Source organism: Filicampus tigris, chromosome 22 (assembly GCF_054856515.1).
Source record: "Filicampus tigris isolate MCC_2025a chromosome 22, RoL_Ftig_1.0, whole genome shotgun sequence".
Taxonomy (NCBI): Eukaryota; Metazoa; Chordata; class Actinopteri; order Syngnathiformes; family Syngnathidae; genus Filicampus; species Filicampus tigris.
Window position 1 is genome coordinate 5,174,104 of NC_141238.1, and position 26,073 is coordinate 5,200,176.

The 26,073-nt window shown below is 45.7% G+C and overlaps 1 protein-coding gene across 3 annotated transcripts in view; it reads left to right on the forward strand.

The window, feature by feature from the left end:
• The window catches only part of plxna4 (plexin A4), a 129,025-nt gene that overhangs the window by 68,741 nt on the left and 34,211 nt on the right, over positions 1 to 26,073 (forward strand). For all 3 annotated transcript variants that reach the window (XM_086021735.1, XM_086021737.1, XM_086021738.1), the window contains 2 exons: positions 16,153 to 16,281; positions 21,740 to 21,840. In XM_086021735.1, the coding sequence (XP_085877861.1) occupies positions 16,153 to 16,281; positions 21,740 to 21,840 (230 nt within the window). The remainder of the gene's footprint in view (positions 1 to 16,152; positions 16,282 to 21,739; positions 21,841 to 26,073) is intronic.

Here is a 26,073-nt window from a genome sequence, read left to right on the forward strand (position 1 = left end):
GATATTGGTGTCGGTCTTAGCAGATTCCACAAAAAATATCTTACCCCGAAAAATATGTACACATTTCCTTTTTTTTTTTTTTCATTCTACAGATCGTCTCATTGATTATTCAAAAAGTGATTTTCCGTGATTTACCCTTTTTAAATACACCCGAGGCATGTTTTTATAGCATTCGCGGCACTTGTTTTTTTATTAAGGTCTTTAAACACACTTTTAAAATAATACAAACACACTTCAACATACATAATATATTGAGAGAAAGCAAGAGCAATGAGTGACACAAAATGATTCAACACACAGTGCATGCATCAATAATCATGCCCGAAGATGTACATCATAAAGGAGGCGCTATCTGTAGGCGTAAAAAGCAGGATTCAAGTGGACTGGCTTTCAGTGATCTTGAGCAAAAACTGCTGAGCTGAAATACTCTACTTCCTGTTTCAATCTTCTTAAGTCAAATATACAGTGTCAAATTGAATACTGTGCTGCCATATAGTAGTAGCAATTACACCCAAAATACACAGGGGAGGCAGAACAAAATAGTTATTAACTGTATAAAAAGAAAATCTCAGTGAACCCACGATAGTGGGAGGTTACTGTATACATGTGTGTTATTACTGCGTGTAAATAGAGTTCCTCTCCATAAAATGTGTATTTGTGCTCCGGCTGATTTATGCAGCACATGAAGTGCAAAGAGTTCCCCGGATTAGTGTGATTTATCGCCGGCGCATTTGTGTGCAGCCAGCCTGCAACGGTGCTCTCGGAATTCGGTGTATCAGTGGAGCCTCCCTCTGGCGGTGCGCGTTAATTAAAGCCGAGCACGGCGACCTTGAGTGGCGCCCGATAACGCTCGCCGATAACTTTTCCAAGTCTTTGGACGCGCACACACACGCTTGCTCGTGTGGCCGCGAGCGAGCATTTTGACACTCGAATGAGTGCCAAGCCTTTGCCGTTTGTTTATCTCCCATTCATTTTTTACACTAATGGATTTTGTTAATGAATATGTCCTGTGCTTCTTCATTCTCACCTCCACTTAGCGTCCAACTTTATTGTATACACACTCAGGCGAGGGCTGTTGTAAAAAGCTGCTCCGGCGCCGTGCATTCGTTTTAATTAGCCACTTTATTACTGCGTGTGTTATGTAATGCAGTGACGGCGAAGACGCTGGAGCTCCTACTTAAGCCAAATTCTTCGTTAAAGCACATTACTCGTTTTAATCAAGTACACGCTGCATCCAAGATTTCAAGCATCTGTTGGTTCCGTTGACTCAGACTAAAGCTGCATGATAGATTGCCGTTATTAAATCTGCCGTTTGACAGTGTCAGAAAATGTATTTCTATCCGTTTGGATGGTATGCATCCAGGTTTTCGGTGGCGGGCGTATGTCGCGGAAATGGATGGCTGCGCAGGCGATGGGGCTTTTTGCGAGGGAAGCTTCCTGAATCTGATGCTATCGGCGTGATTTCCTCTTGTCACCCAATACCCCGAAGATCACAACCAGAATCAGTCGGCGAGATCGCGGGAGTGAGTGAGAGAGGGGGTCTGGAGGGATTGGAAGCATAAATTGTGAAGATGAATGAGACCAGGCACCTGTACGTGTTTACGTGTGCATCTGTATGTTCCAGATAGGAATCTATACACTTTGTGACAGCCAATATAAATCCCTTTATGAACATCTTTATCAGGCTGATGTGAGTTTCAGCAGGCTGGACCTGCTAGGGTCAGATTGGTACATCAGTGTGACAGCTCCACGTTTACCCGGGCATCTATAAACGTAGATATACCGCTAGCTTTTTATATTATAAAGATATGTGTAAATACAAGAGATCATATTAGCTTTTAGCATAAAACTGACTGTGATTTTGAAGGTTTTCTTAGCATGTTTGTCCATACTGTTCCTTCCTGTGATCTGAGCGACTTTGGAGTCAATATTGTCATGCACGAGTACAGAGAAATGAAAAACAATGACCAATAGCGAGAGACAGAATGACCGTCCAGATCAGATCTTCCACTTGCTCCAGGAATCCAAAGTTCCATTCGTTCCATCCATCCACAAATCCATCCAAGCAAATTGTTTCCACATCTCGTTCCTTACCTCTTTGTCTTCAACGATCTGCGAGTCTTTAAAAAGCAGATACTGATCAGCTGAAAATGTGATCGGTTCTGATGTTCGACTGCGGCGTGTGTCAACTACATACCGGAAAAGGGTGTGGTGTTACATGCTAACATAAACCAGAAACAAAAACTGCCATTCATCACAATCAGCAATATGTGTTCACTTCTTCCATTCCTGATTCAGTGTTGATCAGTCCGCAGTAGCTCCAACCTATATTTTAACATCCTACTAATTCTGTTGTGTTGGTACCCTAAAGTGGGGACACCAACAATCACATATCGGTTATGCCGGTATCCACTACAAATTTGTACAATCAAAACCCAAATCATCCATACCAAAATGACCCAAAGTCCTCCAACGTTGAAAGCATTTGTCCCTTCTCCTGAAAGTAACCAAATTAGCTATCGTCCTCCCATCAGCCCAACAAAGTGCAAATGTCGCCGACATTAATGGCCACTCTCTCATTCTCCCAGTGTAACCGGGATTGACATTTTCATAATTACTATTCCGTCACCACTGTGGATTTGCAACCGTGTCATTACTAATTCATTGTGCATGGGGAGTGAAGGAGGCATGGACAGTGAGAAATAAGGAATAGGACCGAGTGAGGAAGGAATAAAAGCAAGCTGGCGAGGGAGTTTTTGGGAAAGTCGAAGAACTAGGACAAGTGGATATTGATTTTTCAAGTGCCAATGAATTTTCGGGACGAACTTGATGTTGCTCTCCTTGTACCTTTGCTAGATGCACACTTCTTTCCCCCGCTCCTTTTATTCCCGCTACTTTCTCCATCTGTAGTCTTTGCCATGCCGCCGCAGCAGCAAGTCCTTGTTGCCATGGCAACTCAGGGTTATCCCAGCCATGCAACAGGGATGCGGAGCGAGAGAGAGAGAGAGAGAGAGAGAGAGAGACAGAGAGAGACCAAGAAGGGTCCAGAGGGACCCACTCCTTCTTTTCTGGGACCAGGGTGCCATCCTTCAGAAAAATACATTCCCGCACTCATCTACTTGGCTTACAGGCTGTTGTTGTTTTTTTTTTTTAACTCCTTAGCGTTTAGCTTAGCATTCATCCAGTTGGGAATTCAGAACTCAGCTCAACTTTATTTATGGAGGTCAACCTCACACGAAACAAAATGCTGTACATAAATAGGAATAGAACATAAAACATAACTAAACTATTGTTTGATGCTCCCTCTTACGTGTTCCAGTTAAGAGGCGATCATTTTGAACCAAATACCCCCCAAAAAAGCAACCGCAGTCCCTTAGCGTCTTCCATTGCATCAAGGCACCAAATGCTCCGTGACATGCATGAAAAGTTTCTTATTTCACTATGATTAGTCAAAAAAAACATTTGTTGGATTAAAAGCACCTGGAGGCAAAGATTATTAACACCAACAAGGGTGGTGGAGGTGGTGGTGGGTGTTAATCAGATGGAATTTTAGGCAGAGTTTGAAGTGCATGTGGTTGTGGGAATTTCAAATTTCAGTCAGGCTAAAATACAAACACACACACACACATACATACACAACGTATTCATTAGCGACCCTCCCTGCCAGGCAAGAAGCAAAGATAAGTGAAAGCACCGCTCACCGCTCTGCCTCTCATTCATTTGCACAGCTCCAATCTGGAGACCAAGCTAAGTGGCTTATTGAACAATTTTCAATGGCTGCCTGGTTGACTCGCTGCTCCCTCGCTCATTGTCGCCAAAGGATGTGTTTGTCCTACGTTTGTAAACGCCATTATTCTGAGTGCGGAGTGCTGCATTTGGTTGGATTTCCTGCAAAAAAATAAGATGAAGGTAAATGTGTCTGTTGAAAAATGACATTCCAGAAAAAACGTGTGTGTGTATATAAGTCCTTCTCACCCAACATCGTTATTTGCAGCCCTGTGTTCAGGCTAATGGTCACCAAAGTGTTCCCGCATCATGCCAGATAGTATGTGCGGCGTCTACGACTCGCATGTACATAAGAATTAACCCTGCAAAGTGAGATAGCTTGGATAATACAGTTGTAGTAAGTGTTGGGCATAATCCGTTTTTATTTTTCATGTTCCGTAGTTGGGCACAACGGGCAAAACAAAAGCAGCCCAGGCCTGCGTCGCTCTGGTCAAATAAGAATCGACTGACGGCTGGAGGAAATCAATCTACGGTTTTATCACCTCGAATGCTGCGACTGAGGTCCTCGGACGTGTGCGTGAGAACCAGCGAGGCGGCCAGACAAAGCCGGTGTTATTGTAAAGCTCCAGTGACAGTCAGAATTGTGCTCGCTGCCCCTCCACGCCCTGAGGTCAGCGCCCTCAAGTCCATGCGCCGCTCCTCGGGCATCCGTAGCCCGAGGCCCGAGTGCTTTTTTTCCCCTCTTGTTCCGGCGTGCTCAATGCCAAAAAGCACCGTGAAGTGGACGTCAGTGTGTGTCAATGACTCCTCTTCATGGACTCCTCCATTATTACCAGTTCAAAAGATGTCAGTGGCATTCTGACTCAAACAGACCGTCACTTCAACGTTATTATGTGCCTCTCCCTCGAAGGTTGATTGGCTATGCATTCTTTTATAGTGTATGCACGCCAGAGAAGCATTGTCCCCACCCTTATTTGAGTTTTGACCACCCTCCTGACCCCCGTGTGAATGACAGAGCTTTTGTCCAATGGAGAAGAGTCGCTCGGGCCCCCTGCCGTGGCTCCGGTTTTGTTTTTTGTCAATTGTGTAAAAAAAAAAAATGTTTCGGTCTCAGTTTCGGGTGTTTGCCTCGGACCTTTGATCACACGTCTGAACCCTTTGGCCCGGAGGAGTGTTCTGTCCTCTCCTTTGGTCAAGTGACAGTAGCTTTGTCCCACCAATTGGCTTTGCAAGCCTATGTCATTGTCATTTGGCGTACATGTCGCATTGATTGCAATGGTCCAGATCCAGAGTTGCCAAAAATGGTCCTCAAATAAGAGTCCTGTTGCTATAGAATAATATGACTCAAGTAGAAGTAAAGGTAGTCTTCTGTTTCATTACTCCCCAAAAATAAATGGTGCCAACTTACATCTTTACATCATTTCTGTTCATATATATTTTTAAATTAATTCCTTTAAAAGTAAATACATTTCCCAAAATAATACAATCCCATGTCTGGCCACTGCGATATTAGTCGTCTTTTGTAAAATGAAGATGAGGTCATCTCGCTCCTGCTGACTTAACCCTTCCCATTCTCTTGGCTGCTTTTTTGAAAAGAAAATTGTGAGGTTTTTGCCCAGTAGTGCTAATAATAATATTCATATCAGCAGGTAATTACAGTTCCTTCAATAAAGCCTTAATCCACGTGTGCCCGCTCTGTTATCAGGCGGCATACTGGCACAGCTTTGGAAAAATTCCCATAGGAAAGGCCCAAATTGCTCTTTTATGCTGGGTTACGGGAGACACACAAACTTGTGGTATTTACTGCAGCCACGTATTTTTCACACAAATCTGTCTCAACTGACTCTCACGCTCAAGGGCTATGCCATATTATTAGAAACATCCATGAGTCCCCACACTGCCAAAGTCTGTCCCCTAGACCCAGACACACTTAGCTGGGGCGGAAGAAAGACCCCCTGTGACCCCAAACCACCTCATTAAAATGCTAAAGAGCTGCAGAAGAATCGGAAAGCTAATCCGCACACCTGTTCCCGTCCTACAGTCCTCATCTCCTCTGGCCGGAGACTCCCTGGATACACACAGCCCGCAGGAGGTTGAAATTACAGTTTTCCCGCAGAGCAAAGGAAAATGAAAATAAAACGAGGAAAATGGTAGCAAAACACAGCTGTCCAACAACGTAATTGGTTGCCTCATCAAGAGACTGCACACAGCGCAACCTTATTAAGACTTAATAATGTGACTAATGTTCATTTCAATCGGCTAGCGCAGTTGTTCACGCGCGCGCCGACGGAATCGTTACACGTTGGCTCCGCGGTTTTATCGTCGTTCAAGCGTCCCAAATACGAAGCGTGTCATTTGATTTTCTGTGGCGCAGCATATAAACATCCTCTCTTCAGAGTTCACCACTCACCAAGAAATAGTACCAGCCAGTGTCTTAATTACCGTGGACGATGCGCATGCTGCTTCCTGGGTTTTACAGTTGATGACTCATTTGTAAATAACTTCCCCGTCCTGACTGCGGCAATCGAGCTTCTCCGAGTTGGGGTTTTCGAAGTGGTCTTTGTGCGACGGTCGCTTATCGCAGAAGGCCGCTCTTTGTCTCGTCGGCCGACAACGCGCATCTGCGCGCGGTCGTAAACCCGCTCGTTCAGCTCAAGTGGGCGCTTAAGGAAACTGATAAATCAGCCTGGCGTCGTAGTGGCTCTGAACGTGAACGTCATAATAACACGAGAGATGATTTAGTCATTATGCGCGACACTTTCTGCATTGGAATGATGAAAGGGACTCGGAGCGACGCGATGAATGGGATGTTAGTTTGTATGGCGGAGTGTTATCTTTCCAACACACACAGAGGAACGCGGCATCAATGCCAAGGCTGAGGCTGTACATCTATAAAGCGGTGACAGCAGGAAGATGAAAGGGCGAGGGGGATCCGGGTCAGGAAAGACTGTCAGGCCCATAAATATCACTTTAGGGGTACGTGTCCTCAATACTTTGAGGGCACGGGTCATCAATTGTCACATGGCTCTACTTGATGCAACTCACTGAGGAACTTAATGACTAATGGCCTATTTGTGAAAATAATCAACCGACTAATGAGATCTGGATGCGATTGATACTCTTGATAGTCATGGAGAGCCTCAAGTTCGTCTTTCCCGACTTGCATTTTCAGGAAGTTTGTCGAAGATCTCACTTGAGTCTTCCTTCTTTGTATGCTGCCAGAGTCGAACCGGATTTAGCTGTTTGGACAAACACGTCTGTGGGAAACATGGCAGACAGCCGCTTTCCTAATCTTCTTGGTGGGAAAAGTGTTTGACTCGTGTTATGCCGCGTGTAGCGTGAACCCTTCGCTAAACGTGCATGTTTCTACGATATGCCGACTCCTGTGTGTAGGCGTCCCTTTTGCATCATATGCGTGGTCTGGCCCTCAGAGCTACGAGTGGGCGTCTCTGGGATATTTCCCATCAGCCCCTGTACTGCAGCGCGCCACGCAAGTTAGCCACGGAAGGGCTCTGGAATCTCTCTCGTTCCCTGGCTCACTCCGTCTCCCCCCACCCCAGATGAATCGGAGCAGAGATGAAAAGCTTTCAGGAATGCTGGCAGACAGGCAGTGCTTTGCAGTAATCTAACCTGGGGAGGATGAAAGCCGGCTGGGAAGCTGGGACCGGAGTAAAGGGAAGGGGGGGGTACATAGGAGTGGTGTAAGGTGAGAGGATGAGAACGACGGCGTGAAGTTTTGGAAAAGAAGGGCTGCTTAGTCAGAAAAGAAGGGATTGTTTGAAAAGGGGTTGATGGTGACTCCGGAGGGGTAAAGGTAACGATTAAGAAAGAGTCGAGACGTCCAGGCGCATTGGCGCGGCAGTAGAGTCGGTATATGTTAGACAGAAGTTGCAGAAGCTAGCTTTGATGACCTGCATTCAGATCATTTGATGCTATTCCGCATCAGTAGGCTACCTGACATACAGGACGGATGATCCGTGCGAAAGGGTCTTAGGATATTTCAAAGGATGGAAGTTTGAGTATTGTTTGCCAATGCCGTTTTGTGTTGTGGCAAAGGCAGCTACTAGAATCAATTGATGTAAGACTGACATTTTTAAAAACGTATTGTACGCAATGAAAATAGTAGCCCAAACCCGTAAAAGCTTCATGTAGCGATTCAGTCCAGAAATGTTGCTTGTGTTTCTACATGCGAGTTAATAGCCTCACGCATCAACGACCAATTGATCAATTGCGCTTGATCTAAGTTTGAGTATACACAGTCAACAATTGCACGGGCAACGGGGGGTGGTCACGGTTCAAATTAAGCGAAAAGCGCAGCGAGAAAATGCGCGGCTGCGTGGGGTGTTGTAATTACAGTAAGTCGGTGTCGGTTTGGAGAGGCTGACGCGCGGAGTAATTGCGGCTGTCACACGGACGCCAGGCGAAGTTCAAACTCCACGCGGTGGAACAAACCCAATTGCGACAGCGTCGACACTGGAGTGGCGTCGAGTGCGGCGCCGTTGACACTCAAAATGCAGTTGGCAGTCGGTTGAGGGAGCACACTTTTTTTTTTTGCCTTTCTTCTTTAAATCATAATGTAGGTGGAGCGGGCATGTCGCCGGCGTGACAAATCCCTCCTCGTTCACCTTGTACTTGTGGCGCCGCAATGAGCGCGGCGCACCCCAGCGGAGCGCTTCCCCACCTAATTGAAATTTGGAGGTATAAGAGGATTTCTGCACAACACCAGCTGACAGTCCCTATTCACGGAATATCCTCTTAGACTTCTTTCTCTCCTCTGCATGTCTGTGTGCGTCTCTCCCAGAGAAAGAATGAACTTTTATCTGTCTTCAAGCATTAGCGAGGCTTACAGCCCCCCGCTATACGGCAGGTGGGGCGTCGCAGTTCCCGTCGGCGCTTTCTGTCTGTTGCTCGCTTGGTTTACCTTGTTGACATGAGTCATTGGTAAGGATACAAAATGGAGGCTGGGATGACGGGAAGGTAAACAATGTCCGTGGTTCTCTTTGTATTCACGCAATGAAAAGTCACAAACCCCCGTTCCTGATGTCACTCACTAGGCCACGCCCCTCAAAGCCACACTGATAGAACATTTCGTCCAATAATTACAATGGATTTAAAAATTCTACACCCCACTGATCAAATGCGACAACTCATTTGAAAATTATTATTATTATTTATTTATTTTTTTTAGAAGGAAGTTCAAACAAACCACTTAGATAATGTGGTTGCACAAGTGTGCACACCCTCTTATAACTGGAATCTGGCTGTGATCAAAATGGGAGTCAGTACACACCTGCCACCATTTGGAGTGCCTCTGATTTACCCCAAGTAAGGTGTTCTAGTAAGCTTTGCCTGATTTTTTTTTTTTTTTTTTTAGTTTTTTAGCTATTTCAATTTCAAGGATGTGCAACTACATTCTCATTTTTTTTTCTTTAAAAAAATCAAGTCATATTAATATTGACTAAAGCTTTGAAATGATTTATCTCTATGTGTCATGATCTGAAAAATCTGGCATTTGAACAGGGGTGTGTAGACTTCTTATATCCACTGAACACTTTATCAAACCAGTTTTCTTTACATTCTTTGATTGTTTTTGGACAAAACAGTCGCTATTTATCTTTATTAAAGCCATGTAACCAAAATATGGTGGTGACTATTTAGGGCGGGAATGGATTTATGACATTTCACTTCATTTCAATGCGGAACATTGATTTGAAAAATGAATAAATTAGCTTGGCCACGATTTTGATTAAAGTCAAATAAGGAAAGGCAACGAATGGCCTCCTCTTGCAGGAACCCTCAGACTGGTTGATAGAGTTCGATTAAAACAAACGAATGGGCTCCAGTGCGAACGCACCTAACAGAACAACTGCAAGTGTTTATATTCACAATGTTTTATATTACTCAACAAATTATGCATGCCGCATGTGACAACAGCCGTCAAATGTAGCCGTTTGGCGTATCATAGCATGCTTGCATGCTCCTTTTATTTGTTGACTCATCTGCAATTAGATAAGCAGCCATACTGAAACAACACGCTTGTTTGTTTGAGCTGCACTGTGAAGCCTCCGTTGTCATGTACGATGCATTGTGCTACGGCGTGAAACTCACATTCGCCCTTGATAACAAGGCGCTAATTTTAGTAAAGGGCATTTGGGGTAATGTATTTGAAGGTTTGAATGCATCCCAACTCTATGCCCCGCTGTTGATTTGTTTTTTGTCTCTTGTTATTTTGCTCGGTGAATCAACACATGCCTTTGGGGGGCTTTACCGCAGTCACTCCTCTCGTGTTTTTTCCTATTTCCTCACTCTCTGCCTCGCTTTGTACCCGAGCCGCCGCTGTGCCAACAATGCAATTTTGCACCTCAGTGGGGGAAACGGCTCCAACAGTCCAAGCGGTGTGCCAGTCTGTTTAATAACTGAGTAAAAGCAGGAAAATAGAGGAGCCGAGGAAGGAATACAAAGACGAATCAGTGGCCTCGGGGCAGGCGACAGGGGGATATATGCAAGGAGAACACAGCAACCCATACCTGTTTATCTCTGAGGAATTGCCTATGAGGGGCTTCTCTTTTTAATTAGAAACTTTGGAGGCAAAGTCATAAATCACCGGTGTGTGCGAGTGAACGAGAGTCGGCCGACGTATAGCTACTAACAAATTTGCACAAGACACTTAATGACTATGTGGCTGGATGTGAGCTTAGCACATACAAGCCACTACATTAGGTACCGTTGTAGCCCAAACCAAAGGTTAGTGTGAGAAAAATGAAGATGACAAAGTAGACTTTGGTCCTTATTTGGTATTATTTTTGGAATAAATTCTACCTTAATATTCCCAAAATTCTTGTCCTGCCTCTTGTACACTCAAGGGTTAACATTTTCAGCTCTAGTATGGGCTCTACAATTGTACCAAATGTTCATATATGTTCCATGTAAAATCATTGGATTAGACTAAAACTAGGACAGTTCAGTCATAGCAGAATTAGAAATTGGTGCACAAAGGTCACTGGGACTCTAAGTGTGTGCGGGGGTCTCTGGAGTTGTCCTGATGGTAGTGTGTGGTAACAGGATCCAGGCTGCTCTCAGACAGTGTCTGGGTTTTCGGCTCCCCATCTATTATTCACACTCACACTGGCTATCCCTGTCGTAGTTCTCATCAGTAAACTATCACCCCGGCCAATGTGACCATGCCGAAGTATCCTTGAGCAAGACACTGAACCCCCAGTTGCTCCTGATGCTGCGTCATCAGTAGGTAAATGAGGAACAGTGTGAAGTGCCTTGAGTACCGAAGGTAGAAAAGCGCTGTACAAGTGACAGCCCATTTAGCATTTACCAAGTCAATCTTGAACGTGATGAACCACACTGATGTCCCGGTAAACAGGCTGAGAATTAGTATCGAGCAGACATAAAAGGCCAGTCCGATAAGCAGTAAAAGGCAGAGATAATCAGCAATTGGGTGGTCTCAAAGTCATAGCCTCACCTTCCGACTCAAGCTGATGCCAGGATGTCAATAGGTCATTATCTGGCCGAGACAGACTCAGCAGCCTCTCTGAGTGAACTGCTGATTGATGGTCTGATGGAGATAAACCTATGGAGAGACATTGTTACATGAAGATGAGTATGGGGGGTGTTTGCTGATCAAAGTCCATCACCAGAGGAGCTCCAGTTCATACAACATTCCTCTTCCTATTCCCTCTATGTGCATCTCCAGGTCATCGTGGGTCACGGCACCTAGTTCAAAAGAAAATCTGATCCTGCTCTCGTTATGGTCCATCAAAGTGGCGGCTGGGGAGTCGGGATCTAGTCAACGTGGAAGAATGGCGGCCTTTCCGTTGTTGCTTATATGGGACGCAAACTGTATTTTGATTTGCATTTTTGGTCTGAACTCAAACATTTTGGCGGGGATCGCTTGTGGAAAGTTCATCCATGCGTGGCGGTATGATCGTAATATTCCAAATCACATTTGGAACAAATTTCTGTGCGTAAACTTGCTTGGAGATTAGCACTGCTCACGCCAGTCACGCCTCGGGATGACTTGAAAGGCTGACTCTTGATTCTACACAAAGGCTTAATTTGGTACCTGCGATACTCCAGGGAGGGTAAGCATGTTGACTTGTTTAATGGCTCCCAAAGCCTTTAAACTTCCACACAGCGGCCCGCGGTCACAAAAATATAATGGCCTGCGCGCTGCTCCTGGAGCACGGCTACCAGGTTGCTCCAATAATAGAGACACAGGTGGCAATGCACGCCTCAAATTATGTCCTTGCTTTCTCCGTGGGGTCCTGTAGGCCCAGCCGGTAGCTGCCTGCCTCAAGCAGCACCTCTTATCGGTCTTGAGAAAAGAGAAACAGCAGAGGAAATAATTGGGTTGAAGGAAAAACATGAATGTGAGTTTTACCCAGCTAGACCAGGTATTTGTTTGCATCAAATGAGGGCCGCTACCTGTCACCTCCAATACCCTGCTGTGACTCTAATAAGGCAGTGAAAGGGTGGCATTGGGTAGACTTATTGGGAAATAGCGTAGAAAGAGATGTACTTGATGGATGGAATTGTGCAAATTGTACAGAAGAAGTTTGGTGAGTGAGATTTTGAAGAGTTTCTGTGAATTTAAGCACTCAACATCCAGAAGTGAGAGCCCATTCTGGCTTGTTATCTCCATTCTGGTTCCCGCTAAAGGTGTTTGGTGGTGTTCTCAAGTTGTTCCACATCAAACTCAAACAGGCATGCATTTATGGACACAGTCCTCCTGGAACAGAAACGGGCCTTCCGCAAACTCTTCACACAGAGCTGGATGCGTAAAATTGTCCGAATTGTTCTCGGTGTCTCTGCCAACTCCAAAAACAACAAGCCAAACTTTGCATTTGGCACAACGGAACACGTCCATTTAACAACTTAGGAAACATGCTCCAATGCTTTTCTCTCTAGAAAGATGGAAAAGCAAATAACACTTTTAAAGTCAAGGATTCTTTCTTTGTCGAAACTTCGTGCTCCTGCAGGTGGTCCGGTCAAACTGACACCTGTGCTGGAAGGAGATAGACGAGCACGATGGAGAACTGTGAAGCCCCCCCCACCCCCACCTGTTCCCGAAGCTCCGAGGTAGCGATAACAGGCGGCCCTGCCACTCACCTCTTTGGAGCTAAGGGAGGGTGAGGCCGAGGGAGAAATGAGTTGGGAAGCCTCCAGACACATGTCCCCTTTCACATCCAACATCATCAGCCCTCACGGTAGCACTCTGGTTCCTTCTCTGCAGCTCACAGCAGGGGGATGAGGTTAGATTAGCAGGCCGCTTGGACCTGGGGGCTAACTTTCGAGCACACCTTGAATGCCGCAGCGGTCAGTCAACGAGCCGGGGGTTCCCCTGCAGCTCTAGCTGGCTTGGTGTCAGATCCCAGAGGAGAGGTGATGGACATCTTACCTGTTTGAATTTCTCCCACCTCTATTTTTTTGCCTTTGGTAAATAACAGCTGTAAAGGTCATATTTTCTTCTTAGCTTCCGCTGGGGGTGTGTTGATTTGCTCAGTTACAATGGCATTCACTGGCAAAAACGTTTTTGTATGTCTTTTCACGGTCCAGCCATTCAATCCCAGGAACTTATTTATATTTGTTTTTGTTTTTGTCAAACGTTAGGGTAAAAGAGGGTCTGAAAACGTCTGGCAGTTAATGAGTTAAAGTCATGCGATGTGGCAGACTTGCATAGTAGCAAGCAAGGCAAACAGTAAACGACACAGTCTTGTCTTGATCAAAATGTAGTTGAGCAACCTGAAACTAAAATATATACAATCAAAATGCTTATTATTACAATGTCACCTGCAGCGCTTGCTCCATGGGCCCTTGTAGGCCTTAAGCGCTGCATTCAGTTTTTATTCCTCTCAAGCAATAGTGTGACACATCGGCGCTATTACCCTCAGATTAATGTCAAATCAGCCATGAGTCCATCTTGCCTGAAGCTACACGTAGGCAGTATAACAGAGTTTTTGTTCCAGCAATGATTGACGCCGTGAAATGAATCCAGGCTTTTTTTTCCCCATGTATTTTTATTGAGCCGGACAATTTCTGGCAATCAGACCACCACTATTGTATCGCTGTCGGAATGAACAGAGCATGTGAAGAGACACGTCGTCGTTACGCGGCGGCGATGTGTTGTTTTTCCTTCTCCTTCACAGTCGGTGTTCCTCCCTGTCGTCTACCTGACTGACATGCTGTGTTTGCTTGACAAAGATGCTTGGTGGAGTTATCAGGTGTTTTGGCTAAGTGACTGCTGTCTTGACCAGGGTATGTTCTCAAAGGGAGGCAAGGACACTTTTCCTGGGTGGAGGTATGCGCTAGATCCATCTGGGTTATTACAGAGTTCATGCTGCAGCAACACAAAGTCATGTGTGCGCCTTTATCCTGGAGGATGGGTGACGTTCCTCCCTTTTCCCTGCCGTGACCTTGGGTGGCATTCCCTTCCAGCCCACGCTCCTCACTGCAGTTGTATGGCCTCAGGTCAGAGCACAGTGACACTTTACTCAGCACTTCATCCTGTGTGCTCCAAATATCGAGGTGTTAGCTGCCATTGTGCCATGCTTAGCACACTGCTTAACTGTGTGACTATAGCCCCACTGAATTTTTATTACATTGCCGAGCAAGCACACCATCCCTCTCCACGGTTATTGTTTGGTTGTCGGCTCAGCGTTGCGCCGGTGCCCGCGGCAAATTGATTCCGCGCAGAGTCCGAGGAAGTTTCCAGTGCGCCTTTTGTGGCGTTGGCTGCCAAAATGTAGACGCAGCGAGAGGGTAATCCCGTGGTTTTTGCACCGGAATGACTTCCCTGACTGCATAGCGCCTTCTGCTAGCTGGTAGACCCGCTGAGCGTGAGATGAAACATTCACTCTGGCCGCGGTATTATTATTCCTATTGAAGGCTCAAAAAAGGCCATCTGCACAAGTGGTGTCATTTGTTTTTTTGTTGTCGACAGTTTGTCACACATTCTGCAGTTTTAAGTCTCTGAAGGGCTCGGAAGAGATGTGTTCTTGTTTTTGTGAGTCATCCACGTGTAGTTATTCCCTTTACCACGAGGGAGATGCAATAGATGGCCAGAGTGTCTGCCACACAGTGTGCGTGTGCTTTTCATTGTTTTCCATACATGTTTACGCTCATTAATAAGCATCAATCAGGGGCCAAACGAAGCTCTCACCTTCCCCAACCACTCTGAGGCAAAATGAAGTCAGCCCGGCGGCGGAGGCCTATTGTGTCGTGCTAATGTGATAGCGGAGATTAGCATTGTAATCCATTTAGCATAGAGCGGCTAATCCCCTTTATTGCCGTTGAAACGGAATCAGATAATGTTGGCTACCACCACTGTGGCTGCCTTAATGATTGTAGACTGATGAAACATTAATGTTAGGATGTATTAATTATGACAATGAAACATGAATGGCAGCTCACAATCAATGGACTTGGAGGGAATGAACGGGAGTCACGTAAACCTAGCTTGCAACACTCTTTATTGCTATAAAATAGTGTTTATGACTGCTATAAAATTCAGACACCTGCTGCTTATTGGTCCATTGGCATTTGAATCCGTCTTTCTACCTACCGAAGTCCCAGCGTGACTTGCTGCTGGACACGCCGCTCTCTCCTGTAGCTCCTTTATAGTCGGCAGTCAGTTTGGGGGATAATATGCAGGCGCTTTCCTTTTCAATACCTCAGCAACAATAGATTTTTCCTTGCATTATCTGATTGTCGAGTGAATTCAACTGTTTGACATCCAAAACCTCCCAAAAAAAACTCAGCCATAAGGCCGGTGGAAGAGGACGTGGTAACGCTATGCTGACTAGGGAGTGTTGTCACGGGCGTATATCGTAATTAATCATGGAGGGACTCACCTGCCTGTGCAACCATCTGCCTTCTGTCCAATTATCTCACTGCCGCTTACCTGCGAAGCCCACAGAGAAGAAACGAGCCACAGTCATCAAAACTTTAACAAGGCTCTGTTTCACACGTCCGCAACCTCGTAGTCCGCCGGGTGGCCAAAAACTGCTTGAGTAGGTCCCGATGCGGGTCAGGAGAATGCAGAATCGTGGCCATCGGGTTGTGTTTGGAACAATCAGCATCATTTTCTGCTGATTAAGCGATGTGTGTTAAGGAAATCAACCACATCCAGGACATTATGCACCTGATGAACCTTTGAGGCATTCCTCTTTGTTTACTGCAATATCATATATACCATGTGTTCCAACTTGTTTTCCTTGGCTGTAGCAAGGGTCAACAAGTGTTTGTGTGGATCCAATCCCCAAATCCACTGAGAAAGTCCCTCCAAGGATTATCCCTCCAGATATCCTCTGTTGTCGTAGGTTACGCTGTAACACCTCAACTTAAGCGTCATACCGAGTAAAATGTACGTTTTTGGGGGATTATATGTTCCTTATATGCTCTTATACTTCCTTGCAGATCCGAGTGGACGGCTCCTCTCGAGCCCTACAGTACGAGACAGTGCAGGCGGTGGAAAGCGGACCAGTCCTCCGCGATATGGCCTTCTCCTCTGATCACCACTACCTCTACGTCATGTCCGAGACCCAGGTAAGACGCTCAGTTTCATGTCATCAGGTAAAATAGCCCATGTTGGTATATGGAGTGAATAAAAGGGTTGAGTAGAAGGGAGAGAGGAAGGTGTTTGTGTTGTTCACACTGTTGGAAGCTGAAATGTGGAGCGAAATAGCAGCACTCTGCCTAATGGACGCCTGCACCGAGAGGCTGTGGATGCCTCCATCAGGGCGAAAATAGCACCACGCAAAGTCTGTGGACACGCGAGCTGTGTGCACAACATGTGACTCAGCGTTCCAACCTTCATGTTGCTCTCAGTGGTCTTGATCAATCCACATCTGAACTTTGGAGTGTGGCTGTACGAATTTGTCTGTGCATACAGTTCCTAGATTATAGAGATAGCATTAAAAGTCGTAATGGAATTGGGTTGAAGCTCAAAATACAGACCTCAAAGCAGAAAGTGAGACAGAATGCCAAGGCAGAGACTGGGAATGAGTGGAATCGGTCCATTTACGATTCCGTTTTGTCATGGAATCCAATTATCAGTTCTGCAAATCTGTTAACCAGCACAATTAGATTCCTTTACTCCTCTCTCAGAATTTAGCATCAATAATTGGGCTCCAAGAAGAAGACACTGTATCGCATTAAAATATTACCATTTCTTAATTTCCTCCTCTTTGTGTTCAATTCCCTTACGTCCCATATCGTGTTACAAATTTAGCCACTTCAATTAGTGCATATTTGAAAAATAAACACAAAGTGATTGTGGTTGTCCAGTTTGGCAGTGGGAGTGGCTTCCAAGTAATTAGTCTATTAGCCTAGTTAAAGTGCGGTCCTTCCTAAGTGTTTTGGGAGGCACATCTGGGAATACTCAAACATGAAGGAGCAAACTCGCAGAAACACAAGTATGATCAACTTAAGTTGCACGCAAACACGGACTCGCAGTACTGATGTAGCAAACAGAATTAAAAGCAGCCTGAGCCATCAATAAAGACGAGGCCCCATGGTGCGTCCGGGCCCGGGACTGAAACAGAACGAAGAAGCAGCCCGCAACAGGAGGCCGAGAACAGAGCAGGTCGATTGAGCTCCACCCCCGCTGTTCTTAGCACACCCTTGGAACGTCCTCATCGGATTTAGTAATGCCAGGCCTGTACGGAGAGGAGGGGCAATGGGTTCGACTCAGACCTGCTTTGGCTCCTGTTGAGTTAATTTTGTGGTGAAAGTCCAGATTGGGACTGTGAAGGTCGTTGCCCATCTGTCCATTATTCGTGGTTCAAGTGAAGTAGCAAACGGACAAAACCTCTTGGACAATTGAAGGACATCTAGAAATGGCCAAGATGACTCTAAATGGTGGCTTCAAACCAAAATGGCAGACTTCCTGTTTCTTCTCGGGCATGGCTTTCTCTGGACTTTTTTGTCAGTCTTATCATGATATAGAAACAAAGAATTGTACTCCCTGCTCAGTTGGCACTCTCTTGCCTCACGCAAAAAAATTCACCGGTTCCTGTTAGGGTTCATTGGCAAGACCTTGGCTTTGCTCTCTGCTCACCTTGCATACCACCACCCACACCTTTTTGTTCCCAAAGTTTGCACTAATTGCAACAATATTAAAACTCACCTCGCTCATCCTAATATCGTCGTTTGAAAAGTAGTCAAGGACACTCTACATCTCTTTAAAGACTTTTAAACTATGAGCCACAAGTTGAATATGAGTGCACCTCATACCAGAAATATTTGGTAGCTATTCAGTTCCTCACATTCTCGCCGTAGAAGCGATTGCTCACTGCTCGCTGGTTGCGCTCAATTATTGATATTCCGTGTAGCAAATGCAGATCTGTAAGTGTGAATTATTGAGATTGTGTACTGTACTGGGGTGAGACCGTTCAAATTCAACCGCTTCCTCCTCCCGAGAGAAATCCGACAACTAATTTGAGGCAGAATCAAAGCTGTTTAGTGTCAGTATTCTTTTAATTTCTACTAGACTCGTGAAGGTGTTTAGATGTGGCGCCCCAGTTCGGTCTAACAAGGAAGCGGAACGCAGGCGGCGACACGCGTCAAGCCGGCAAGGCGGCTGACGTTTGAGTCGGCTAACTCAAAGCGGGAAGTTTTACCTTTTGTCCTCCCTTTAATGGCCTCTCATTGTGTGCTTCCTCTACTCATCTCCGCTCCGCAGATACACACGGGCCGAAACTGCTTTCACACACACTCTGAAAGCAGAAGCAGGCACGGGAGCTTTATGAGCCGATGCCCGCGGAATGTCTGACGCGGTCAAAATGGTTGAGATGAAGGTCATTGTCCAGATATTTTATGAGCGGAGAACGTCAAAAGCCTCTGTTTTTTATGATCGAATTAAGATGCAGATACTGTCGAGTAATAGCTATGTTGGTAAAACCTTGCAGGAAAACTTTCTAAGGATGAACATTTGGAGATCAACCATGGTAGAAAACACAAAGAAACCACATTTTCTCCGGTTACATTTAATTCATAGGGGAAACAGAAGATTCAAATAATTGAAAAAGATTGATCGCGTCCATTTGACCTTTTTGGGACATCAAGCGAAAACAATAGTACACGTGCGGTCGCCGGGGTCCGCTCCGTTAAGCCGGTTTATGATTTGAAGCCAATGCTTGGCGGATTGAGTGGCGCGCCAAGCGTGACGGGTTTAGGGGCGACGTGGACGCAGCGGGACATCGCAGGAGAGATCTGGGCTATGGAATCATTCAATTGTTTCCTACTCCTTAGTACTTCTTTGACAATGATAGATGATATCAAGATCACCTTCATTCATGTGACGTATAACGTGTAAAACTTAATTGAAACAGTTTGTAGTTTTCTCAAGCATTCTCTAAACACTTTTGGAATTATGGCCAAAACGTTTCGCCATGGTCTCGTCAGACCATAACACATTTTCCCACCTGCGTTAGCCAGATTTCAAATGTGATTTGGCAAAATTTTGCGGGGCTTGGGTGTTTTTCTTTGCAAGATGAGGCTTCCCCATATTGCTAGTCTGTCCCATAGTCCAGCCATATGTCGCATGCACTTCACAGCTAATACTTGCCAGAAATCCGTTCAGCTCCTTGTATGGTTGGTAGCGGGCTCTCGACATGCTCCCTGACTAGTTTTCTTTCCATCAATTTTAGAGGGACGTCCAGTTTTTGTTAATGCCTTGATGATGACTGTCTTTGTGTTAAATTGAATGCCCTGGGAATTCTTTTTGGACCCTTCTTCTGACTGATATCTTTGACTAATTAGATCCCTCTGATGCTATGGAAGCTTTCCGTGCTGTAAGATGTGATTAGAAAAATGTCAGGAGAAGCATAGTAGAACTCCTGAACTTTATTTTAAGTTAATCAGAGGCATTTTTAGTGGCGGTTGTTTGAATAGGAAGTGTGAATTTGAGAGGAATTGATGGCTGTGGCAAGAGTAGTAGAGTTATTTAATATCAGCGCTGATGTAAGCGTGGTGATTAATTCGGATCTCCGCGTCGCGATAGCAGTGGGTTGTCCATTATTATTCCCATCCACCGCCGCCGATATAAATAATCATTTCGCTGTGATCGTAGCTGATTCTCCGTCATTAATGAGCAGTGAGATATCAAATTGGAGGCGTGCGCTACACATACATTACGTGCGCAGCTGGGGGGCTGTTGGTACATTACATAGCGTACATTTAACTTCATTATCTTATTATTCGCACGCTCGCCACCCGGCACAGCAGTCACAAGCTGGCTCACAGGAGATACGAGTATAACTATGCTTTGCTGCAGGTGCAATTTGTTTAATTACAAATTGGAGATCATGAAGATTGAATAGATGATCACGTCTCCCTGTGCGGGTTGAGCCACAGGTCAGTGATATCGTGTCAGGAGCGAGACAGAATTGTCTCAATGTTCCTCACTTTTCAGCATTACACGGCCATTACGCCATGACTTAAGACTTAAGCGCACTTGAAGTGTGATCTTGGCCTCCCTTCTTTTAAAAGCTTGATTATATTCCATCGCTGCCTACTGTGGATGAAGGAGGCAGGCAGAGTGCTGCATGTAATGGCAGGAGGGTGTTTATGCCCGCTATGATCTGATCTGATCTGATGCCTCCGTGGCACAAAGACGCCCCCCCGTTTTTGAAAGGGCAAAAAAAAAAAAAAAAAAAAATGTTATGTGATACGAACATCGCCGTTGAATGAATGATATCAAGAACCAAGCTCCGGAACCGAGGGTTGATTTTTCGGGGGCATCTGAATGTGTGCCCTCAAGTGGGCACATCTGCCAGCGACCAAGTGTTAAATTATAAAGATATGCCGCCATTGTTTGCGGCGGTTCTGACTGGCTGCTCTCGGCATAACAAAGCCCAGGATGAGGTGACGCGGGTACAAGCGTGCCGGGAGATTTGGGTTTCATAGCCGCTCGTGATAAGACCGCCAACACACACGAGCGACACATTGCACCCCTCCCACCCCCCCCTCCATCTCAGCGTCGGACCGTTACTTGTCACTTGTTCACCCTGCGATTCCATCTGAAACTCATTCCCTTTATCTGTCTAATGCAAATAGGCCTCGGCGCAGCGGGAGGGGGCAAAACACACCGGTTGCTTCACGCACACACGCCCAACACACTAAGATGCACCCCTATTGTTTTTCATGTAATAACATGCAGCATTCCTCTTGACTTTGACAAGGAGATGCACCCCCTGCGAATCTGGAATCGGCTCAGCTGTAAGCAAGCATGTGTGTGTAACTGTGGAGAGACGAGCCAAGTGGTGGAGTGGAGCTTTTTGTTTTGTTTCAGGTGTCTGACATCTGCCATGTCTGCATTCAACAGACATCTTGAAATTTCCGTTGCAGATTAAGTGAATGTGGAGCATTCATCCAGTGTGCTGTGAGAGGAAGCGATACGGATACGGCGATACTTCTGTGCCAGGCTGTGTACTTTGGAGGGACTGAAGTTGAAAATCCACGATAAGAAAGTCTTATTTACCCCAAGGCTTTTCCCGCGACCCCGTAACGACCTGGCCTCACTTTGTCGCGACTGAGCGACAGCGGTCACCCGCCCGGTGGCGGTTCATTAATCAAAAAGGGCCTGCGACACCTGTTCATGCCAGATGCTGTCGCCCTGGTAACAAGAACGGGCGACAGCGCTGCCCCGGCCGGCCCTTTGCGACACCTACCTCACTGGTCGGACTTCTATACAAGGCAGAATCGAATTCAAATCGGAATCGCGTTATTTTATGCATTATTACCGATAGGACCGAAGAATGTGCGCCCAATAGATCTGATGTTGTTTATTATGATGCAATTCAATTTATTGGAAGAGGACCTTGAAAAACTAATCGCGTTATAAATCGCAGTATTGAGGGGAACAGCCTTCAAAATCGTTCAGCCGTTCTATAGAATGAAATCTTGAGTTGAGTTGTCCTTTTAAAAAGTGTCATTACATCCTAGTATCAATGATTTGATGATTTTCAGGAGTTTAACTGTTGTTTTCCGATTCTTTTTGCAGCTTTCCAGGATGCCAGTGGAAGCTTGTGGTCAGTACTCCACCTGTAGTGAATGTCTTGGATCGGGGGACCCTCACTGCGGCTGGTGTGTCCTGCACAACACGTGAGTCCCGCGGCAATCATCGTTGACACCCATCGACCGTGATACAATCGTATCATTGATCAACTTCCCTCATTGAAATGAGTGGAAATGCCATTAAGCTTAACAGCAACCATCAATTCACATTGCTTTCCCTGCAGCGGAAGGACTATATCTGTCAATATCAGTGGTGGTAATGCGCTATTAAGCTTGTTTGCTAACCGCCATTAAAAACCACAGAAGAAAAATAAGAAAGAACAGTGCATTAGATACAGTACCTGTTTCTTTGATGTCAAACAGCAAATGCCTGTGTTTTTGTGAGGGGCTGGAACAAATTAATTGCATTTCCATTCATCTGAATGGGGAACTATGATTTGAGATACGAACACTGTCACGGAACGAATTGTACTTTCACTATAATGTAATCAACATGCACTCATAGTGGTCAGATGTTGCGGAGCAAAGCAATAAAATCGACTACATCACAAAAACAACCACACAAGTCTAAAATGTTGCAGCTGTTTGATCTTCGTTAGCACACCTAGCATTAGTAGCATCAAGCAACGGCAAGCCTGGTGACAGCATGTAAACGTCCCGATTTGTACACTAAGCTGTTCACTTTCCAGCCTATCCCCAATTCAACTTGCCGGTCCGTCCGCCGTCGTCTTTCCATCTGTCGCGCACATTCGCACTCTTTGCCGCCAGCTGTCAAACTCCCGTCTGTCTGCCGGAGTGTGAGTGGGGGGGGAGTTGCGCTTGATTCCCCACTCCGCCGTAAATTGAAAATGGCTTTCTCGTGTCAGTGCTAGCCCTTGGGTATAGCATGCGCGCATGGCTGTGTGTGAATGTGTGTGTGTTAGTGGCCCGCGTTTAGCACCTCCATCCCTGCCGGCGCTGTGGGGACACGGCGAGGGCACAGATGTGCGGCGGCGAGAGGAGCATATTGACCGAAAACTGGAGGTGCAAGGAACGATGGGCGGGCGAGATGCAAAGAGTAGACAAATGAGATCCAAAGCACCAGTACATTTAGTAGGATTTAGAACTTAATAAATGAAGGGTAGTCTGCTGGCAACACTGCCCTCTATTGGCCTGGAGTGTTATTGCGTGTCAAGTTGCCTGTAATCCTCCACTTTTTCGAGTGTGGCGTGCGTGCGTGTGTGTGTGTGTGCAAGAAGACTATTATCGCCCTAGACATGCTCCTGGCCAAACAGCAAATGGGTGTCCACAGATTGGCCTGTCACACTTAGCCTGATAGAATCTGCTCATCTCCTCAGCCGCCACTTCACACACAGCCAATCTGTGGCTGTGAACACTACGGCACGAACACGTAACGTGTGAATGGATTCAGGTACAAAATGGAATCGGTTATATATAGCAGAGTAGTTATTTGGGCTTTCACGTCTCAAAAGTCAACTGCATGCTAACTTGAGAGCAAGCAGCCACTTTTCATCATCAGTAGCATGCACCTAAAACAACGCCCCCAAGATGCTCCCCCCCCCCCACACCCGACTAAATAAGGGCGGAAAGGGTAGCGCCGAGTTGCTTTTTAATGTCCTTCCGGATGGTTGCGCTGCTGTTTTCCAATCAACCTTGAAACCTCCCCGCCGGACTTGAGCGTAAACAGCCTTTTCTTCGCTTTGGATCAGCATAGGCTGTATTTACTCGATGGATCGGCGAGCGGAGCTTCGAGGGCTGAGGGGAAGAAGAGAAAGACAATCAATAGGGAGGAAATCAACAAGAGCGGGTGCCGTGTGTGTTTTTGTGTGTGTGCATGCGTGAAGTCATTGTCCTTGACAAGCACTCAGCGTTTATGTAGAACAGCCCTCAACGCTCCCTCCTTGCTTTGACTTTGAATGCATGCGAGGGTGCACGCCCCCCCCCCCCCCCCCACCTTCCTTCCTATGGCTATGCGTCCTAACTTCAAACCTCACCTGTTTAGTAATGATTCACTCAAGCCCCGATTCAATTTTCAGTTCCCGATTTTCGATTCGATTGGATTTTTTTTAAATCGCTACCATGCTTGTCCTTGTGTGCTAGTGTGTTTTTGCAGCCATCCACAAACGCAATACGCAATGATGTTTGGAGCAAGCGCATCATGTGATCTACGCATTCAAAATCTGCTATGCATCTGGAATGAAAAAAATGTTTCGAGACATCATTGAACACGTGAATTTAATCAGCCCGATTTCGCAATTAATCAAATCGATTAATGGATTAATCTGGACGAATCGATTTTCGTTACATCCCTGCTGTTTAGCATCTCTTTATTCTGCTTTCCGTTGCCAATCCGTCTCCCTCGAGTTTCCATTCCCGATGTCACACTTGAGACAGTAATTCAGTAAGCTCATTTTGCCCAGAGGATAAATAATATATGCCTGCAAGTTTTGATCCATTCCTTGTCTATATGTTGCTGCGCCGTTTGTGTTCATATCTCTGTTGCTCAAATTGTAACACCCCCACCACATAGATGCTTGTGGTTAGGTTGTTTATGGTGTTTCCCATTATTTGTTAGCATTAAGCTATCAGACCTATTCAAATTCTCTTTGTTTTATGTTTACTTTGACAGAAAACTTCAGCAAACACTATTTTATTGCAAGAAATGAAAGGAGATGGTATTTGGAAAATGGGGCGACATGCTTTGAAATGCACAATCCGTACTCTTCTACTCCTTGACATCCATCCGCACTCCAACTCCTCTGCCCGTACGCTTCGTCACCGCCCATTCTACTTCCAGTCTGTCAGCTGTCAGTCACGCCAGCGGCTAACTAGGCCGTCAAGTCGGCCGTCAAGCGTGACAGGCAGGCAGATTGGACGGCGCATTTGCCCGAGTTGCATTGTCGTCGTATTTCGCACGGATGCGGAGGCGCGTCTGCCGTCGCTCTCAAAAGTGATGCTAATGCTGTGATAACTTGAGTTTAGTAATTAACTATCCGGATCTCTCCCTTTGGCCTGAGAATATTCCCACAGCGCTCGTCTATACATTTCCAGGCGTTCTCCTTATCTCCTTCCTGTCCACTTGTCCTCATTGCTACCATTTCAATCCTGCTTCCCACATTAAAGAGCAAATCTAATGTGGAGCTGCTTGAACTTTTCCCCGGACAAACGTTCATAAGCATCGATTCCTCCACACTTGAAGTGTTCCTCTCGTTTGTTACAAAGCTTCATGTTTGTGAAATCGATGGCAAACCATCGGAGGAGTCCATTTCATATACACTTGTAACAAGACTGAAAGCAAAACTGCTTCAAAATCTCATTTAAACCTTACATCATGTTCATTGTGCATTTTCCCTCATCACCCTCCAAAAGACCATCACATTTGACCCAATCAGTTTGTTGATGGAAATATAGATATTAATTGGCGAACAACAGAAGGCGGAATCAAAGAGCCGGTAATCAAATACGCAAACTCACCGGAGCGATCAAGTAAACACACAAAATGGCCGACTCAAACTTGCAAGTCATGCCGCCGAGCTTCAAGTCTCCCAAATTGAAAATGTATTCCTGGGACGTCTCAGCTGCTGTCAGATGAGTAACCTTTTCGGCGGTATAAAAAAAAAAAAATAAATAAAAAAAAAAACTAATTGGCTGATCCGTCGGATGTTTGTTCTCGGCGCCGCCGCCACGTTTCTCGGCGCTCACGCTCATCCGTTACCTCCTCTACTAGTGCTCATTACCGACTTATGCTAATTAAAACCACCACGGACTAATTGTGTTTGGTCAGGCTGGCATCAAACAATTGCGTGCTTATATATATATATATATATATATATATATATATATATATATATACATTTTTTTATTTTTTTTATTTCTTATTTAATACTATTTGAGGATGCTCACGGTCTGATGTGTACTCAGGCGAGGATGGCTGTCCCCAGAGTGTGTGTGGGGAGGGCGTCGGTGGGCACCTGGTGTCACCTGTAAACCCAACCCCACCCCCAGCCTCCACCTCTTGCTGAGTGCTGGGGTGAGCTGAGGGAAGGGAACAAGGGAGAGAAGTGACAGGGGCGTCAGGATGGAACGAAGCGCTGTGCACCTCCAAGTTGCCTTTCTGCGTTCACACACACACACACACACAATCTATCTCACACACACTTTGGAGTCAGGTCCATCGCTCAGTGTCTGCTTGGAAGCGCGCACACAGTGAAGTGGACACCTGCCGTGAAAACTGACAGGATTGCATTGATGATGTTAATATTTGCCCGTTCAAATGTATAACCGCGGACGTGTAGATATTCAATCAAGTTTATGTGTGTC